We start from the raw sequence: 20,037 nt of genomic DNA, 5'->3' as shown, positions 1-20,037 counted from the left end.
TATAAGTCGGATGACTTATTGAAACCAAACAGGCCCTAAGTACCGGAAGATTAGTGAGGGAGATGCGCTGGAGAGAATGACACGGGCGGTTCACTTTCCGGGCTCATCTCGTTCATATGAGAGTCCACACTCCACGGACTTGCCGAGCTCTTCTTTTTGAAATACAGTAGAAGAAGAAATTGGTACACTTCTCACTCTTCTGGCTTCAATGAGTAGCGCATTATCTTTGAGCGAAACGCGGGCGCTGCGTCAGCTCTATTAAGATACAAGAATCCAAGAATGCAAGACCGCAGTTTTCTAGCTTCAATGACCGGTGGATTTTGCAGTGCATTCTGTTGACACTCGTATGCAGCGTATAATTGTTTCGAGTAAATAACAGTGGAGGAAGCGTGGAAGGCAGTACGCGCGCGTATTAGGGGTCTAGTTTTGGGCTCTCCGTATTTAACAAGATGATGATTCTGTCCTTGTAGCGGAGTCAACTGTTGTTGTGATTATGATAGAAAAAGAACTGTTGCTGTGATCTTTCCTAACGTTGATGATGTAAGGTGGTTGGTGTTGGGCGATCGATGTTCTTACGTGTGATCCGAACGTGAGATATTAAGAGAGGGGCGGCCGAAACATACACGCGACCAATGCTCTGATGGGCTTGTATCTTTTTCTGGAAGAAATTGCATCGTATTCGACGTGTCATTACACCTACCAACCAGCCGTATGAAGATCATGTAGTAAGAAATTAAGCATCAAACGAAAAACTAGAGTATATCTCACGTTGCTTTCGAAACTGCTTACAATATATTTCTGTAATATACTAAGAGTTTTTTTTTGCGAGGAGAAAGATACTAAGATTAGACTGTGTGAAACATGAATATTTTGATTAATAATATGATGAGATTAAAATACATATAATTGATTATATGAAAAAATGCATCCTACCTCCCGGTGGTAGTTACGCTCATGTCTTATATATTACCATGTGGTTGTATATATATACCAATTTATCATTCTAAGTATGTTCATATATTATATCTAAGATATTTCAAACCTATCTACATGAAAAAAAATACATGTGAGTTCATAGTTTCTAGTATATTTTCAAAATTACTTCATATTTGTATGTATAAGGCATACTAGAAAAATAGTACATACTACCTAAAAATGGTATAAATATTACCAAAACATTTTTACATACTACATACTACGTGTATATACTCTCGGTTTTGAGAGATAATACATACAACATACAAAACACACATGAGGGTAACTACCACTGGGTGGTAGGAAACATTTGTCCTTATTATATTTGATTCTTATATAGTGATAAAATATTTATTAATTCATATAAGCTTTTTGTACATAGAGTATTTACGTTCCAGCCCACTTTGTGGTTGGAGGTGGAAGAGGAGGATCCGAGATGGCAAATGTTCGGAGATGACTATGAAAACACCTCTCTATATCCTCGATTTAAAAGAGAGATTGAGAGGGATCAAGAATCCTAAATGTCTTAGGGAGAAATGCTACAAAAGAAGAGATAAAAGGTTGTTGGGCCTCTCCTACTCTGTGGGCAAGGAGGAAAAATTCTTCTTTGAACCTGTGAAACCAAGAATCTATGGAATGTGGGCAAGGAGGAAAAATTCTTCTTTGGAACCTGTGAAACCAAGAATCTATGGAATGGAGATCCCTTTGAAATTCTTGGCCTCCTTTGGTTCATAGTATTGGAAAATTATAGGAATAGGAAAGTCATAGAAAATGAGACAACATGCATCTCAAATCCTATGCATAGGAATAGAAAAGGAGATGCCCTTTGATTCACACCATAGGATTTTTTTCCATTAAGTCTAGGCTAATGTTTATTTTCCTATGAAATGTGGAGGATAGGAAGAATTCCTCCATAGAAATAGGATTTCATTCCTACAAACCAAAGAGCTTTGAAGGAATTTTTCCTATAGAAATCCTATCCTATGAAAATCCTACAAAATTCTTCCAAACCAAAGAAGGCCTTATTGTTTTTTTCTTCCAAATGCTCCAAGCGGCCAATAAGAATATCTCCATGAACATAGGTATGTCCCACACCTCCTGAAACAGTCCATTAATCGTGAGCCTTGTATGGAACCCTGACAATTCTCTCCATAGCAGCATGGTAAATTTCTGAAACACATGGTAATTTTCTCTACTGCAGCATGCCAAATCCCTTAAACATATGACAATTATTTCTGATATAGCATGTCAATTACTCCCTCCGTTCCTAAATATTTGTCTTTCTAGAGATTTCAACAAATGACTACATATGGAGCAAAATGAGTGAATCTACACTTTAAAACATGTTTATATTACATCCGTATATGGTAGTCCATTTGAAATCTCTAAAAAGACAATTATTTAAATACTCATTGATTGCTAACATATCTTCATAAATAATGGTACTGCTAGTTGATAAGATAGTTATTTAATAATCATATAGTTAATCACAAAAGAAAAATGCACTTGATAGTTATTCGCAAAAAAGGAAAAAATTATCCATATAGATGCTTTCATGTTCTTTTTTTTTAGATGGGGATGCTTTCATGTTCTGTTATGAAGTCTTTTCGGTTCGCGAATTCGTTAAATATTACTAAAAGGGAAAAGTGACTAAGGGATATGAGCTAAAGATTTCTTAGCTTTTTTTGCGAATCGATTTCTTAGGCTAGTTGTAATGGTAGTATTATAGCTAGTATCATGCATGCCAACTAGGCAATTTTGATAAGGTGTCATAGCCTTAAATGAAGAAAGAGATTGTGGAGTATCATATCATGATACAGTATCACAATAAATGTTATGCTACTTTGTGTCATGCATGTCAATAAATAGAATACTACATGATACTATGCATTAGGGAGGTAGTATCATATACTAGTATCATATGCATGATACTACTATATGATACTCCCCATTACAACCAGCCTTAGCATATTATATCGGTCTCCTCAACTAATACACCGTGAAGATTAGTCTCGTCATTCGCCAACAAGTAGCACTTGATCCGATGAGCTAAATATACTCTATATATAGTAGTATATGTTTGCACTCCAGAATTTCGCTACCTTACATCAGCTGGAACGAACTAATCCAACCAGCGTGGTTGGACGATCGCGGATCGATAAAATAGTGCCGGCTCAGAGCAGCGGCCAGTTGCACCCTGAACCGCCGGCTCGATTAAATCGAAATGAATCATCATCAGAAGATAGGTTGACCCCGAACACCTGAACCGATTCCCATCCTCCCAGACCCCACAGGGAAAGAAATAGGGCAATGGAGCTCCAGGTGCCGACCTGATCCGATCCAATCCTCAGAACGAGCTCCAAAGGAGAAAAATCCAGACGCGCGCGCGACAGAACCAGACCAGACCAGACAGGAAGAGACCAAGCCCGTCGTATCATGGCGCCGTGACGTACGACGACGCTCCGAGCAGGCCAAGTCGGAGGAGGAGGAGGTGAGGTTTGGTGGACGAATTGACGTGCGCGCCGGGCGCGAGCGACGTGTGCGCTGCCGGCGACCGGGCCGGCGTCGACCGGCGTCCGCGCGTACCGGTGACCGGCACCGGCGAGCCGATTCGACCCCGACGTACGTACGTCTCCACGGGTCGGGCGGGAAAGTGGCGTTTCCACGGGCTTTTTAGTTGGACGCGAAGCGGCGGGAGAAGCTCGTCGTACAGTCGCGTGGCACGTCGGTCAATTCGAGAATATGTGCGCTCTGGACCTCGGAGTGTACCGGCGTTAGTGGCGACAGCATCATAGCGCCGGGCCGACGAGCGATCGATCTGGACTTAGCTAGTTGACTTAATGGCTAGGGACATAGTGTCTTCTACGTCAAGTGTCGGCTCTCAAGGCTTCTTGTACTGTAAAAACCGGCGGAGTCTCATTCATTACTACACCGGGCTGCAATTTATGTTACCCGGTGTTCTCTGCACTGCCATGATGTTTGATAGATACATCGAAAGTTTTTTTCAGAAATAAATTAAAGATATGTTTGATTTCAATAAGTCACGCTTGTTTGGTTATCACATGACTTATAAGTCACCTGACCACACCTTCCCACCTTGTTTTTTCTATGTAAAGATGGTGGGACCCACACAAAAGGGGATGACTTAGGCTGGTTGTAATGACAAGTATCATATACTACTATCATGCATATGATACTAGTGTATGATACTACATCCGTAGTGCATAGTATCATATGTTAGTATCATAGATGACTTTATTTATTCGCATGCATGGCACATAGTAGCACAACATTTAATATGATACGGTATCATGATATGATACTCAACCATCTCTTTCCTCATTTAATTCCATGATACCTCATCAAATTTGCCGAGTTGGCATGCATGATACTCAGTGGCGGGCGCCACGGTAAGGGCGACTATGGTCGGCCGCCCCGGGTAGCCGAAATCCAAATACGATTCGCTTGTACATAGGCTGATACATGTGTGCATTTACACTGCACTGCACGGTCACACCCTAGCCTAGTTGCAGCTCGTAGAGCATTGGATGGGTTTTTTCTCCGAAAAACTCGGAGCCTCCAACAGAGGCGATTAGGGTTTCTGGGAGCGACGGCGGCGCACGCCCGAACTACATCGGCGGGGCGCGGTGAAGCTGAGCAAGATGGCTGCATCGGGCTCCGGCAAGTCGAAGGATGACGCCCCTCCTTCGCGGGGGGCCTCAGATCGTGGGAAGGAGGCGCGGGCAACCCCGGGTTCGCCAGGCGCGGCTAGGGTTCATCTTGAGGAAGCCCTGGGGAAACTCGGCATCACGGACGAGGAAGCAACTCCGCTGATCCTAGATGATCGTGAGGATGAAACTCCGCCGAAGTGGCTACTTGCGGGGAAGGTGCTGCACCGAAACATACTGCATATCCAGACGATAGGTAATGCACTTCGCCTGGCTTGGGGGAATCTTCGAGGTCTGCAATTTCGATCTATGGGGGACAACATGTTCGTGGTGGAGCCGGAATCCAAGCGCGACAGAGAGAGGATTTGGGCAGGATCGCCGTGGCATGTCAGCAATCATGCGGTGATCCTTGCTGATTTCGAGGAGTGCATGCGCCCGGATGAAGTGAATTTCGATCGACTCCATCTGTGGGCTCGTGTCATTAATCTGCCATACAACCTTCGGGGCGATGCATGGGGAATTGAGATTGCTAAGCAGATAGACAAAGATGCTATGTCGGTACAGTTTGATCATATGGGCGGCTATCTGCGGGCGCAAGTCTCTGTTGATGTGAGGAAGCCACTCAGGAGATGGATCCTGATTGATTGAGCAAGAAGGAAGCGGCAAGATCTCTATGACATCCAGTACGAAAATGTACCACACTTTTGTTTCTCTTGTGGCCGCTTAGGGCATTCTGATCTCTACTGCCCCACCTCGGGGAAGAGAGACATACATGGTGATCTTCCTTTCGGGCCTAGTCTGCGGGCGTCGGATGAACGGAAGAAAACTACATCCAATGACAGTTCAAGTAAACAAGGTACTGCTGCCAATCAGAGCAAAAGGGAATAAAAAACTCAAGTAATGTTGGTGCTAGCAAAACTACTCCTGAGGTAAACTCACCGATCAAGAATCGCCCTATCAAACGGAAAGAGGTACCTCGGCAGGAGTATAGGAGGGCGACTGGCCCACTTCTACTGATGGACTCGGGTGCAGAACAGGTGGACCTTGACACGACCTCGATGCACGATGAGGACCTATCAGAAGGACGGCATGATGAGGATGGACGGAAGAAGAAGAAACCCACCCCAGAAAACTCGGCAGAGGCTGTTGGTCAGCCCTGCCCATCCAAATGAATTGCATAAGTTGGAACTGCCGGGGGCTTGAGAACCCTGCGGCAGTTTGAGAGCTTCGCAGCATAGTGAAGCAAGAAGGTCCTGCCCTTGTGTTTGTCATGGAAACCAAAATAAGGGCGAAAAAAGCAGAGAACCTGCGAAATACTTTGGGTTTTGCAGGATGTTTTGCTGTTGACAGTAACGGTCTCAGTGGTGGGGTGGGACTGTTCTGGTCGAAGGAGGTTTCAGTTGAACTGAAAAATTATAGTGTGAGCCACATTGACGTGGTTGTCACAAAGGCTGGAATGGATTCTCCGGGATGGAGATTTACTGGCTTCTATGGAGCTCCAAGAGTGGAAAATCGACACCACGGTTGGCGCTTCATGAGGACTTTATTCGGCATCCAACATCAAGCGTGGATGTGCGTAGGTGATTTCAACGAAACATTATACGGGACGGAACACTTCAGTCGTACTGCACGGCCGGAGTGGCAAATGCGAGCTTTTCGCGAAGTCGTTGATGAGTGTGCCCTCCAGGATCTTGGATGGGCGGGAGTGGAATACACATGGGATAACCAGCAGCAAGATGCGGCCAATGTCAAGGCACGCTTGGACCGGGCTCTTGCCAACTCGGCCATGTTGAATCTGTTTGAGGAGTCCAGGGTTAGACATGTTAGCTCTATTGAGTCAGACCACTGTTTTATTGTAATTGAATTGCGTGAGCTTAACAATCACACCCGTAATAAAGGAGTGAAGCAGTTTTGTTACGAGAACGTGTGGCAATCACATGCCGACTATGATGATCTTGTTAGTGAATCATGGTAGTGGCTACATCAAGGTCAAGGCCTTGCGGGTATCGCATGTACTCTCTCCAAGATGCAAGGCGAACTTGGTGCATGGGGTGCAAAAGAGTTTGGCAACCTCTCCAAAACAGTCAGGACACTTCAAAAAAAGATTGAGAGGTTGCGCCGGCATGCAGTTGGCCGAGGGCCTTCGGCGGAGGAGATGGAAACAGCTCGAAAACTCAGGGAAGCTCTCCGGCAAGAAGAAGTTTGGCTGCGGCAGCGCTCAAGAGTACACTGGCTACGCGCGGGTGATCGCAATACAGCCTATTTCCAAGCTCAGGCGAAGCAACGGAAGCGCATGAATCACATAGCCGGTCTAAAGCGCCTAGATGGGTCTGTATGTGCGAATCCAGAGGAGGATAAAGCGGAGGTCCAAGAGTTCTACCAACATCTCTACACATCACAGGGCTTTCACAATATGGATAGATTGTTACAGTTTGTGCCCGAACGAGTTACACCGGAGATGAATGCTGACTTACAGCGACCCTTCGATGCCACGGATGTACGCACGGCGCTGTTCCAAATGGCCCCGTCTAAAGCACCTGGCATTGACGGCTTCACAGCGGGTTTCTTCCAGCGACACTGGTCAATTGTTGAGAAAGACTTAGTGCCAGCTGTGTTAGATTTTTTGAATGGTGGGGAGCTTCCGACGGGTCTCAATGACACTTCGATCACGCTGATTCCTAAGGTACGACACCTCCAATCCATCACGCAATACCGTCCCATATCTCTCTGTCCAGTGCCATACAAGATAGCTGCCAAGGCGATCACCAATCGCTTGAAACCATGGATGGATTCGATAGTGGGAGAGGAACAAAGTGCATTTGTACCAGGCAGGTTGATAACAGATAATGTACTGGTGGCATTTGAGAGTATTCATTCTATGAAGAGAAGGAAAAGGTAAAAATTTCTCATGTGCTATTAAACTAGACATGATGAAAGCGTATGATCGCGTCGAGTGGCATTACTTGGAGGCTATGCTCCTCAGATTGGGTTTTAGCCACCTTTTTGTTCGTCTGCTAATGAAGTGTGTCATGTCAGTCAGATTCACTGTTAGGATGAACGGCGAGTTGCTCCCTTTTTTCACACCCTCTCGGGGTTTGAGACAGGGATGCCCGGCATCCTCTTTTCTGTTTCTGCTCTGCGCAGAGGGACTCACCTCACTGCTCAACCACTTTGGCGGAAATTTTGTCGACAGAGGAGTTCGGGTCTCATACAGATCACCATGGGTAAATCATCTTCTGTTTGCGGATGACAGTTTAATCTTTATCAGTGCAACAGAGGAAAGTGCAGATAGGCTGGATCAGATTCTGCAAATATACGCGGATTGTTCGGGCCAAAGTGTCAACAAAGATAAGAGCTCGGTCTTCTTCACTTCAAACACTCCCACCCTAGTCCGGAATTTAATCAAACAGAGACTTGGAATTATGGTGGAAGCATTCAGTGAGAGATATCTTGGTCTACCCACAGCTGTGGGAAGGATCACCAGCGACACCTTTGACCATATTGGCGACAAAGCTCGTGGAAATATGCAGGGGTGGTCGGAGCGCAACTTTGCATGTGCAGGGAGAGAGATCTTGCTTAAGTCTATTATCCAAGCTATCCCTACTTTCAGTATGTCATGCTTTCGGCTCACGAAGAAGGTATGCAAGAAATACACTTCCAACATGGCCAAATATTGGTGGAGTAGCTCTCTGGACAGAAAATCCTTGCATTGGATTTCTTGGAAAGCACTTGCAACTCCAAAAGTTCAGGGGGGAATGGGTTTTCGTGATATGGAGCTGTTCAACCTTGCACTTCTTGGGAAGCACGGGTGGAGGTTCATGGTTAGTCCCGATTCACTGTGCGCTCGAGTTATGAAGGGTTGGTATTTCCCGAATTCAGACTTTATGCAGGCCACAGTGCCGAAGTCCGCATCCCCAATTTAGCGGGCGATAATGGCTGGGCGTGAGGCCCTTCAAACAGGTTTGATCATGCGAGTTGGTGATGGAAGCACCATCTCTATATGGGAAGATAAGTGGATTCCAGGCACCATCAGTATGTCTCCCATGTCTATCATCACTCCTACTACATTACATACAGTCAATGAGCTTATTGATGAAGAAAATTGAATATGGAAGACGGATCTTGTGCGACAAAACTTTGTTGCTCCGGATGCAGAAGCTATATTAAACATACCTTTGCGCACCGGAGGTGGACAGGATTTCTTTGCTTGGGCTTTTGAAAACTCAGGTGTCTACACAGTCAAATCGGCGTACCGTGCTCTCGTGAATCAGAAAGAGCGTCATGCTCTAGAGGAAGGGACGGCTACCGACGCCTCAAAATCAGAACAACAGATGTGGACATCTCTATGGAAGCTCAACGTGGTGCCTAAGGTCAGAGTCTTCTGGTGGAGAGTTCTTCGTGGGATCCTCCCTGATGAAGCAACCTTAAAGCACAAACATATCAAACCTCTTAGTCTATGCAATGTTTGCCTGGCCAAAGAGGAAGATCTCATGCATGCATTGGTGTCTTGCTCCCATGCACGCCGATTTTGGGACGAAGCGCAAAATTGGTTTGGCCTTCGACTCCCGCGCTTGCACCCTGCCACCTGGGCGCGGGACATCCTATGTGATGATCGTTTCTCGGATCAGGTAAGAGAACAGATTGTGTCGGTGATGTGGGCTATCTGGCAAACGTGGAACCGATGGACTCACGAGAAGGAACATGTTGACCCAGTATACTCCACTCGACGCATTCGAGAGGATTTGGCCTTGCTGGAGATTCCTATGAAGCAGGCCACTTTATTGCCAGGACATGGTTGGCGGCCTCCAGAAGCAGGATTTGTCAAAATCAATGTTGATGGTGCAATCAATTCGGAAGCGGGACTAGCCGGAGCAGGCAGTGTTGCTCGTTCTGCTATGGCGATGCTTGCTTCCTGGTCCAAACCGCATGTCGGTGTTACGGATCCCCTCATTGCGGAGGCCTTGTCACTACGAGAGGGAGTTCTCTTTGCTCGTCTCCGAGGCTATGCACATGTGATATTGGAATCCGATTGTCTGGAGGTAGTGAATCTCTGGAACACTCGTCACGGCTCTCGTTCGGTTGTGGCTCCGTTACTAGTAGAGATTGGAGAGCTAGCTTTGTCTTTTGATTCTTTTGTAATTCAGCATATAAACAGGTCTGCTAATCTTCCGGCCCATCTCTGTGCAAAACATGCCAGCACGTTGATGGTGACCGAGACTTGGTTAGATTCTGCACCCTCGTTCCTCATCACTAGCCTGATGGTTGATGATCCTAGAAGCGTTTTTGTTTGAATAAAGCTCTCACAATTTCCTGCAAAAAAAAATAGTTGCAGCCCGTAGCTTCAATAGTTAGCCCGACACACCCCATTCGCCCGAACAGGTACTGGCAGCCCCGGGAAATCTCCACATCGAGCCAGCCAGCCAGCAACCAAGCACACCCAGTTGTGACGTTTACGTTAGATTTTATGATTTTTGGTGGTTAGATTATCTACAGCCGGACTTTGCAAATTTGACCCCTTAAACGCCCGTGTACGCGTCCGCGGACACTGACCGGGCACGCCTCATGCATATTTCCTTCTCCACGTATAACTTTCTCATATTCATCCCCTAAATCCATACAAAAGCATGCAAAATATATAGCTACGTACTACATTTTTCCTATTCAAATTTCGTTGTTGGCGGCGATGACCGGAGCCGCCTGCGCCGGAGCCGGAGCTGCCAAAGTCGGAGCCTGGGCTGCCTGCGTCGCCTCCATCTGTTGCCGACGGCGACGCCTGGCCTCCGCAACCGACTCCGAGCAGATGGAGTTCAGGATGGCATGCTACTTCAGCCACACGCTCACGTCCTCCTCCATCATCGACACCGCCTCCTTCCCCACATCTAGCGGCGGTGCCTCTTCCTCTTCCTCCACAGGCTCCTGCTCCTCCTTCTCTTCCTCCTCCCCCCAGCACCTCCTCCTCAACCTCCTCGAAATCCTTCTCCGGTTCCAGAGGTAGCCTCGCTTCCCTATGGATCCGGACCTTCTCAAGGAGGTAGAGACGGAGTTGGATCGTGTAGTAGCGGCGGCGTGGGGGTATGGCTAACAGGCTCGAGTGGCGGCGGAGGGAGGAAAGAGGCGGATGTGCTAGGGCTGGGGGTGCCGGCCGGCTTAAATAGGCGGCTACGGCCTCGGGTGGCGAGCATTTGTCAATCAAAAAATTTATACCTCAAATGTTTCGCCCCGGCTAAGTTCAATTCGTGGATCCGCCACTGATGATACTACCTATGATACTCTCATTACGACCAGCCTTATAAGTTTTAAGTTGGGGTGGAGCAACTTATGACTTATAAGTTGAGTCTGTTTGGCAAAATAAGTCATTTTTTTTTCACTTTTCGACTTGGTAACTTATTTGAAAACAAACATGCCCTAATGTACACGTGTTGTGGGACTGCTCTTCTCTATATGTTTCATGCACATATTTTTGTTTCTTCTTTCCTGTTCGATCTAATGTGTTTCAGCCAGCTGGTATGCAACAGAATGTACCGACCGACGTGTCCAAAGCAAACGAAGGTGTGGCCGTGTGGGCGAGAATAATCGAGTAGTCGGCCATCAGCAAAGCGGAAAACGGACGATGCATAAAGCAAAAAACTGCAATTGACTAGGGTGTCGATCGTGCGTGTCCCCCCGTCCGACTTTGCAATGCAAAGTAGGGAGACGGAGACCATGAATAAAGCTGGATAGTTGTTTTGGAAATCAATTACAACGTCAAGGCCGTGATTAGGTCGTCATGAGTTGAAATCCAAGATGAATTCTTGAGAAGGTTGTTATGATCGATCTGTGAGCATGATGAAGCCCCCTTGAAGAAGTTCCGAGCCATGTCAGAGACAAAAAGGTCTGGCATGGCCCATGATTTTTCACATTTGTAGTACTGTGTCAATCACAAGCTAGGGAACACGGCGCAGATGAACACTTCGTATCATATGAACAAACGGCCAAGAACAGAAAAGGCAAGACACAGTTGAAAAGACGAGGAAATCGAAGTATAATTGCTTCAGAAGGCAGCTAGATTTATCTGCAGATTCCTCATTCCTCTCCCCAAAAAGAAAGGAAAAAAAAAGACTTGCTTGCAATGAAGCATCATTTTTTTAACAAAAAAAGGTTTAATTTCATTGACAGCCAGTCCAACCATATTAATGTTGAACAGAAATACATCATCTCTTATTTCTTTGTTATTAAGTAAAATGGTACTTCTTGCATGTCACATTGTCACTCTCTCCATCATATAAAGATTTTCCTTTGCCCAAAGCATTTTTTTTTAATTAGTAGCACGAGGAAGGCACCTGCTCCTTTTTCTCTTTCACCTTTCCAAGAACTGCCAACTCCAAATGAGCAGGAAAAAAGATAGTACACTATATAACTTTTCGACAAAACTGTGACCGGAAGACCTGTTCCATGTACCACCTGGGTCTCTGATAGATCCAAAGTCCAAGGTTGCCCTGGGTGTCCAACTTACACGATCAGTGACGTGATCGTAGCCCAACAACGTGAGGAAGATCAGATCAACCACCCCGATCCAAGTGAGACAATTGAAATGCTACAGCAGTGCCTCTAAAGGAGATCTCTGATCCTTTCAGCGATAGCCACCGGCCCGCCTATTCACCTAACACTAGACTAACCTTTTCTTTCAGATGAACACTAGGTTAGACTAACCTTAGAATGTTAAGTGAACTCATAGTTTCCTCGGCGATGGAGACGGCGAATGATCATGTAAGGGCAAGGCTAAAAGAGAGGAAGATGTCTTTGCTTCTAGTAGTGAATTTGCAATATACTAGAGGCCAAGGAAAAAGCATTCATTTGCGAATGTTGAACTCATAGTTAAACCCAATGAATTTCCAGACGTATCCTCTTGATGAAAACATCGGACGAAGTTCATGCCGTCGGAGCTCGTCATCGGAGGGGACATGATAGAACCGAAGGAAGAGAAACCAACTGTGCATTGAAAAGCAACATTGTAACTGATGCTACAATGAAAATAGTACTAGGAAACGTGTCACTGGCATGCTAAACGTTTGAACTGCGCTTCTAGAGCGGGGAAGGTGGCACCAACTATTATGGTTGCAGCTCGCGACGTCAGGAGCACAAGGTCAAACTCTCTTCGAGTGGATGTGGTCAGATGAGCCTATTAGCCCGGTTGTTTTCCTGAGATGGCCACCAAACCCAGGGGGACGATGACAAGCAAGCCATCTGCTCCAATTGGCAATTGATCACTTCAGCGCGACTGGGCTCAAAAGATAAATACTAGTCGTACTACTGCATGGATGCTAAGCTTTCATTTGTGATGTGAACTTTGGGGTTGGTATCTTCACCGAAATAGTCCAACGGTTATGCTTTCTGGAGGCGAAACGTTTCAGCTAATCAGAAAAGGAAACGTATAATAACGTGTCCATGCGGAAACCATGGGTACAGAGACCGATTAGATGGCCTGATTGTACTAGACCAGAGCCAGACCCTTCATGTATGATCTGTGAGATCCCTAGGAGTCATTGTTTGCGTGGTTCACCTACTGTTGTCTCCGTCATACAGAAAGCATAGGATGGGAGGTTACACAATATGTCACTCGACTCTAGTCATTCTAACCAAGCTGGTTACCTACTCAGCGCAGTCACAGTAAAAGCAAACAGTGCCGTGTTAGATTGAGAACTCCTCAATTTTTCAGAAGCAATTGTATACCACCTCTGTTTCTAAATATAAGATGCTTTGGCGGTTTAAACTGAACTACCAAAACGTCTTATATTTAGGAGCGGAGGGTGTATATCCTGGATACTGAAATATTGTACCGCGCAGCATGAATATCTCAAATCACAAAAGGCAATATGTAGACAGTATGAGATGTTTTATGAGGGTGAATGGCAGAGAATCACACAAGCAAAAGAAACCAAAGAAGTTCCTTTCTGCAGCCTGCAAAGAGGGCAAGAAGAAGTGGATTTGATAGTTTTTCAGAAAATGCTTACACTGTTTGATAATGCAATCATGGAGGACGGCTGCTTTATTCCCACATCGGCTGATAAAATTCTGGTGCATTCCAGCCAAGAGGAGGCCACCAGCTGCATCCATGGCTCTGCTGCTCCGATCTACATGTGGCGTTCACACTCGCATGGGTAGGGACAAAAGTTTACCAAGGAAAAGCATATGCAGACAAAACCGAAGAGCAGATCTGATGTGCGATTGGCCGGGAAAAGAAAAGAGAATCAGCCACAAACCTGTGTGCGCAAGTAAATTCCTGGAATGTCTCTGCTTTAAGCTTTCTCTCATTCCGTTGGGAAAAGGATAGCCCGGACACACCGAGAAGCTGGCCCATGACATTCTGTACACATTGCCCATCCAAGAAAACATTCTTTACACACCGTGGCATTCCTTGGCTGGAGCAGTTGCCACATATGTGGAAAGTGCCTGAGTGCATTGCCTGGTCCTGTTACCTGATCAACCAATGGTAACACATCTATATATGATTGCACATATAACATGTTACAGAATAATTATGCTCCGCGGGTGCGGCTCTATTTCTATATACGAGTATTAGTATTCTGTTTTAGCAGAATTTGAAGTTATAGATAATATATATGTATCTCACATCACATGTGCATGTATGACCATTGTCAGATGGGCCTTGGGAACATTAGCAAAGTAAAGAAAGGGACAAAGGAATGCACGAAATTTGTTACTTCATTTTCAGGAGAAGAATTTCTGTTTTAGCATATGCACTACTCCACGCCAAGTGAACTGAGGTTCTGAGCACCCCATCTGATCAAAAACATGTACTGCTAGTTCTCTTCTATACACCAATGAATGGCTGGTATGGGAAGTGTAATCAGAGGATATCCTTTTTAGTGTAAATAATCAGAAGAGGTCTGTTACTGACCAAGAGTAACAAGGACATTGGACTTAGGCCTTGTTTGTTTCAGCTTCAGGGCAAAGCTTAATCTGAAACAAACGGCTATTTTCTTGAAGCACGTCCCGGTGTACTTCAGTGGCAAAGCTGATTCTGAGTGAAGCGAATCCACAGCTGATTTGACAGAAGTTGAAGCTGAAACAAACAAGGCCTTACTGGGATCGAGCCAGACGATTCCATAACTTCAAAAGAATTCTGAACATCATGCACTCTTAACTCTTGCGATGAAAAATGAAGAGACGTGCAACACTCCCTTGGTTCTGCTCTCTAGACACAAGCACTTTACAGGTACGCATTTAGAAGAGGGGTATTTACTGGTCACAATTATAGATGAGCACAACACAAGGGTCACCGATCTCTATCATATTGCTACAGAAGTAACAATCGACATTGATAACTTGTAACACAGAGAACTCTCTCTATAAGACCAACAGAAAGGGGACTCTCTCTATAAGACCAACAGAAAGGGGCCAAATGAGCAATGATTCATTGAAAAGGTGTTCCTGCTAAAGAGAATACCACAGGGAATGGCAAAAGGAGATTACATGAGTCACCTCCAGGATACAAGATATTGGTGGACTGGTAATAACTTTCAGTTGCAACGAAGGGAAAACGGAAGACCGTCATGACAGCAGTAATTTATTGCACAAGCTGTTTCACAGAATAGCTGCTAGACCTTCCTTTTGGGTAGGTGGTCTGTTCCCCGGAAATGCAGTGCGAGATACATCAACAAGTGCCTTGAAGCTGTATGGCTCATGCATTGACAGCTCCGAGAGCACCTTCCTGTTCAGTTGGATGTTCTCCTTCATCAATCCATGCATGAAGTTGCCATAATTCCCCTGCCAGTCAGATGCAAGAAAAGAGTTAGTTAAACCACAGAATGTAGTTTCTATCGACCTGTCTGTCTTGAGATAATCATTCAAAAGATGATGTTTCTTTCTTTATTCATAAATAAAAAGGCTATGGTTATTAGACATTCCTAGCAAACAGATCGATACATACCCCATGCAGTCGTGTACCAGCATTGATGCGCTCAATCCATAGGGACCGCATGTCTCTCTTCTTGTTACGCCTATCCCTGTAGGAATATTGCAAGGCTTTCTCAACCCTCTCCCGTGCTATCCTTATGCAATTTTTCGCCCTTCCTCTAAATCCCTTTGCCAACTTGAAAATCTTCCCCTTGTTCATTTTGTAGCTAACAGGCTCCTAGATGCTTTGACCCCTTCCTACAATCTGAAACAAAAGATTTTTAAAACTTGTTAGCTAATACTCCCTCCGTCCCATGTTAGTTGTCGCTGAAATGGATGCATCTAGACATATTTCAGTGCTAGATACATCCGTTTGAGCGACAACTAGAAACATATGATAGTGAAATTTCATGTGCACTGTTAGCTCCACACAGAAACACCGTGTACCGACCGAAAATTCAGAACATTTTCTCTTTGCTTGCTCTGCAAATAGTAGCATATGCTGTCATATGATACTCCTTTTATTTTAATAAACAACAGGCTATTCGTACAATATATGGCCCTGAACTTTTAATCAACATGAACATCCCGGTGAGGAGTTGAAAGAACATCCCCGCCCTGGATGTCATCGCCCTCCTCCATTATCCACCACTATCAAGGGAATGGGGACCTGTTGGGGCTTGTTTAGTTGTTGGGGAAACAACCCACTAGGGGAACCATCCTTCCACACAATCCCCACATGGACTGAATGTCGCTCTATTCGATCCCCTCCACCATGAGAATTCGTTTGGACTGGCAGGGATTTTCATATTGTAACATAAAGCAACTCAAGAAACTGGGGAAAATGTTTCAGGAAATTCAATAATTCACACAATTCCCGAAAATATACTAAAAGTTTGAAATCGTATGTTAACCATTGCTACCGCCCTGTAGCAGGACATCGAAACATACATGGACGGCTACAGGCGAAGCAGGCGCAAGATGACTAAGGGGGTGATTTCGCTCGGTTACGGGATGGGTTCTACAGGCGGCTGGATGGCGGACGCAACGGCCTTGCGGCCTTAATCTCGTCAGATGCGGAATAACATCAACTGCAGCCGGACAATTTTAGCCCTTTAGGGAAAAAACAGGAATTTATTACACTTCGTGATTGCGGAGGGAAAAGGGGTCGTTGGCAATAAGAAAAATTGTGCGAAATCATACCCTCCCGCCGAAGCGTCGCTCCGTGGTGGCTGCTGCTCGTCGGAGGGATGCTAAAGCTAGACGGCGGCGGCGGCGGAGGGTGGAGGGTTTGGGGGCTTTGTTCTAGCGAGACTTAGCAGGCGGTCGACACAGCAGCGCGGTGGGCCGGCCTTTAATGGTCCATGTTACAACGTCCAGAAATGGGCAAGCCTTAAGCGGTTAGCTGGGAGGAACGGTTTTAAAAAGGTTCTGAAAGCTTCCATCGGGTTGGAAGCTTCCAAGTCGGGTTTTATTTTACCTTTTTCCTTTATTTACTTCTCTGTTGTTTTTTCTGTTTTATTTAATCGGTTTATTCATTTCAATTTCATTAGTAAAGTTTGCTTTTTCATTTTTTTTCTTCACTGGTTTTTCCGGGTTTCTTTTCTTTTTCTTTCTTTCTTTTTCACCACTTTTATTTTTCTATTTTAATGTTAATGAATTCGTGAATATTTTTAAAACAAACAACAACAACAACAAAGCATTTACTCCCAATCAAGTTGGGTAGGCTGGAGCTGGAACCCATAAGATCTCGAAACTAACTCATGGTTTCAACATGTAGATATCTAACTTCCACGAATCTCTATCCATGACTAGTTCTTTGGTGATATGAGCATTTTTCAAAGTAGTCAACACCTTTTTCGTTCATTATCTTTTCTAAATTCGTAAATGTTTAATTAAAAATTGTAAACATTTTTTGAATTCATGTAAAAATTAAATTTTGCAAACGTTCCTTTCAAATTCATGGAAATTTTCCAAATTCAGGATTGTTTTTCAAATACATGATTTTTTTTCTAAATATGATATCATTATTCAAATTCATGAACATTTTAATAAATTCTCAAGGTTTTTAAATTCATGAACATTTTTTCAAATTTATGAACATTATTTTGAAATTCTTAAAGCTTTTTAAATTTATATAAAAATATAAACATTTTCCAAATTCCTGAACTTTTTTCCAATTCGTGGACATTTAAAAAGAATCCTGAAAAAAATTCACAAAAAATCATGTTCATGGACCTTTTTAAGTTAAATATTAAACTGGCAAAAATAAGAAAATATAGTGGAAAATATTTTAAAAAACATGTGTTCACTCTAATTGAGCAGCTCATGTAGGGGGGGGGAGCGATGCATGTTGTAGTCCTCGTTCCCTATTCCTTGCCCGTTGAATAGAATAGGAGACCTCCTCTTCAACGCCTTAAACGGTTGAACAGTAAGTTGACGCAAACACGCGCATAGCGGGCCGTGGCCGAAGTAGCTCACTTGCTCGCCCCAACCTTGACCGCTCGAGCGATGCATGTTGTAGTCCTTGTTCCCTATTCCTTGCCCGTTGAATAGAATAGGAGACCTCCTCTTCGGCGCCTTAAGCGGTTGAAGAGTAAGTTGACGCAAACACGCGCCATAGCGGGCCGCGGCCGAAGTAGCTCACTTGCTCGCCCCAGCCTTGACCGCTCGTGCTATTGATACGTCTCCAACGTATCTATAATTTTTGATTGCTTCATGCTATATTATCTACTGTTTTGGACATTATTGGGCTTTGTTATACACTTTTATATTATTTTTTGGACTAACCTACTAACCAGAGGCCCATCCCAGAATTGATGTTTTTTTTACCTATTTTAGGGTTTCGAAGAAAAGGAATATCAAACGGAGTCCAAACGGAATGAAACCTTCGAGAGAACGTGATTTTCTCACCGAACATGATCCAGGAGACTTGGACCCTACGTCAAGCAACCAACAGGGAGGCCACTGAAGGAAATATGCCCTAGAGGCAATAATAAAGTTATTATTTATTTCCTTATATCATGATAAATGTTTATTATTCATGCTAGAATTGTATTAACCGGAAACATAATACATGTGTGAATACATAGACAAACAGAATGTCACTAGTATGCCTCTACTTGACTAGCTCGTTGATCAAAGATGGTTATGTTTCCTAACCATAGACATGAGTTGTCATTTGATTAACAGGATCACATTATTAGGAGAATGATGTGATTGACTTGACCCATTCCGTTAGCATAGCACTTGATCGTTTAGTTTGTTGCTATTGCTTTCTTCATGACTTATACATGTTCCTATGACTATGAGATTATGCAACTCCTATTTACCAGAGGAACACTTTGTGTGCTACCAAACGTCACAACGTAACTGGGTGATTATAAATGTGCTCTACAGGTGTCTCCAAAGGTACTTGTTGGGTTGGCGTATTTCGAGATTAGGATTTGTCACTCCGATTGTCGGAGAGGTATCTCTGGGCCCACTCGGTAATGCACATCACTATAAGCCTTGCAAGCATTGCAACTAATGAGTTAGTTGCGAGATGATGTATTACGAAACAAGTAAAGAGACTTGCTGGTAACGAGATTGAACTAGGTATTGAGATACCGACGATCGAATCTCGGGCAAGTAACATACCGATGATAAAGGGAACAACGTATGTTGTTATGCGGTCTGACCGATAAAGATCTTCGTAGAATATGTGGGAGCCAATATGAGCATCCAGGTTCTGCTATTGGTTATTGACCGGAGACGTGTCTCGGTCATGTCTACATAGTTCTCGAACCCGTAGGGTCCGCACGCTTAAAGTTCGATGACGGTTATATTATGAGTTTATGTGTTTTGATGTACCGAAGGAGTTCGGAGTCCCGGATGAGATCGGGGACATGACGAGGAGTCTCGAAATGGTCGAGACATAAAGATCGATATATTGGACGACTATATTCGGACATCGAAAAGGTTCCGAGTGATTCGGGTATTTTCGGGAGTACCGGGGAGTTACGGGAATTCGTATTGGGCCTTAATGGGCCATACGGGAAAGGAGAGAAAGGCCTCAAAGGGTGGCCGCACCCCTCCCCATGGGCTGGTCCGAATTGGACTAGGGAGGGGGGTGCCCCCTTCCTTCCTTCTCCTTTTCCCTTCCCTTTCCTTCCCTCCTACTCCTACTACTTGGAAGGGTTCCTAGTTCTACTAGGAAAGGGGGAATCCTACTCCCGGTGGGAGTAGGACTCCCCTAGGGCGTGCCATAGAGAGGGCCGGCCCCTCCCCTCCTCCACTCCTTTATATACGTGGCCAGGGGGCACCCCATAGACACACAATTGATCTCTTGATCTCTTAGCCGTGTGCGGTGCCCCCTCCACCATAATCCACCTCGGTCATATCTTAGCGGTGCTTAGGCGAAGCCCTGCGTCGGTAGAACATCATCATCATCATCACCACACCGTCGTGCTGACAAAACTCTCCCTCAACACTCGGCTGGATCGGAGTTCGAGGGACG

The 20,037-nt window shown here is 44.8% G+C and overlaps 1 protein-coding gene across 1 annotated transcript; it reads right to left on the bottom strand.

The window, feature by feature from the left end:
- Window positions 1-15,055: 15,055 nt before the first annotated feature.
- Window positions 15,056-16,899, bottom strand: LOC125548568 (50S ribosomal protein L20-like). The gene is made up of 3 exons (XM_048712137.1): window positions 16,743-16,899; window positions 15,574-15,804; window positions 15,056-15,410 (listed from the first exon to the last, which is right to left on the bottom strand). Exons 2-3 carry the CDS (start codon window positions 15,757-15,759, stop codon window positions 15,228-15,230), a joined length of 369 nt encoding a protein of 122 aa, XP_048568094.1. The 5' UTR covers window positions 15,760-15,804; window positions 16,743-16,899; the 3' UTR covers window positions 15,056-15,227.
- Between the last annotated feature and the right edge of the window lie 3,138 nt (window positions 16,900-20,037).

The sequence above is a fragment of the Triticum urartu genome, chromosome 3 (assembly GCF_003073215.2).
Source record: "Triticum urartu cultivar G1812 chromosome 3, Tu2.1, whole genome shotgun sequence".
NCBI classification, from domain to species: Eukaryota; Viridiplantae; Streptophyta; class Magnoliopsida; order Poales; family Poaceae; genus Triticum; species Triticum urartu.
The sequence above is the reverse complement of the archived record's forward strand: the minus strand, read 5'-3'. Positions and strand labels throughout refer to the sequence as shown.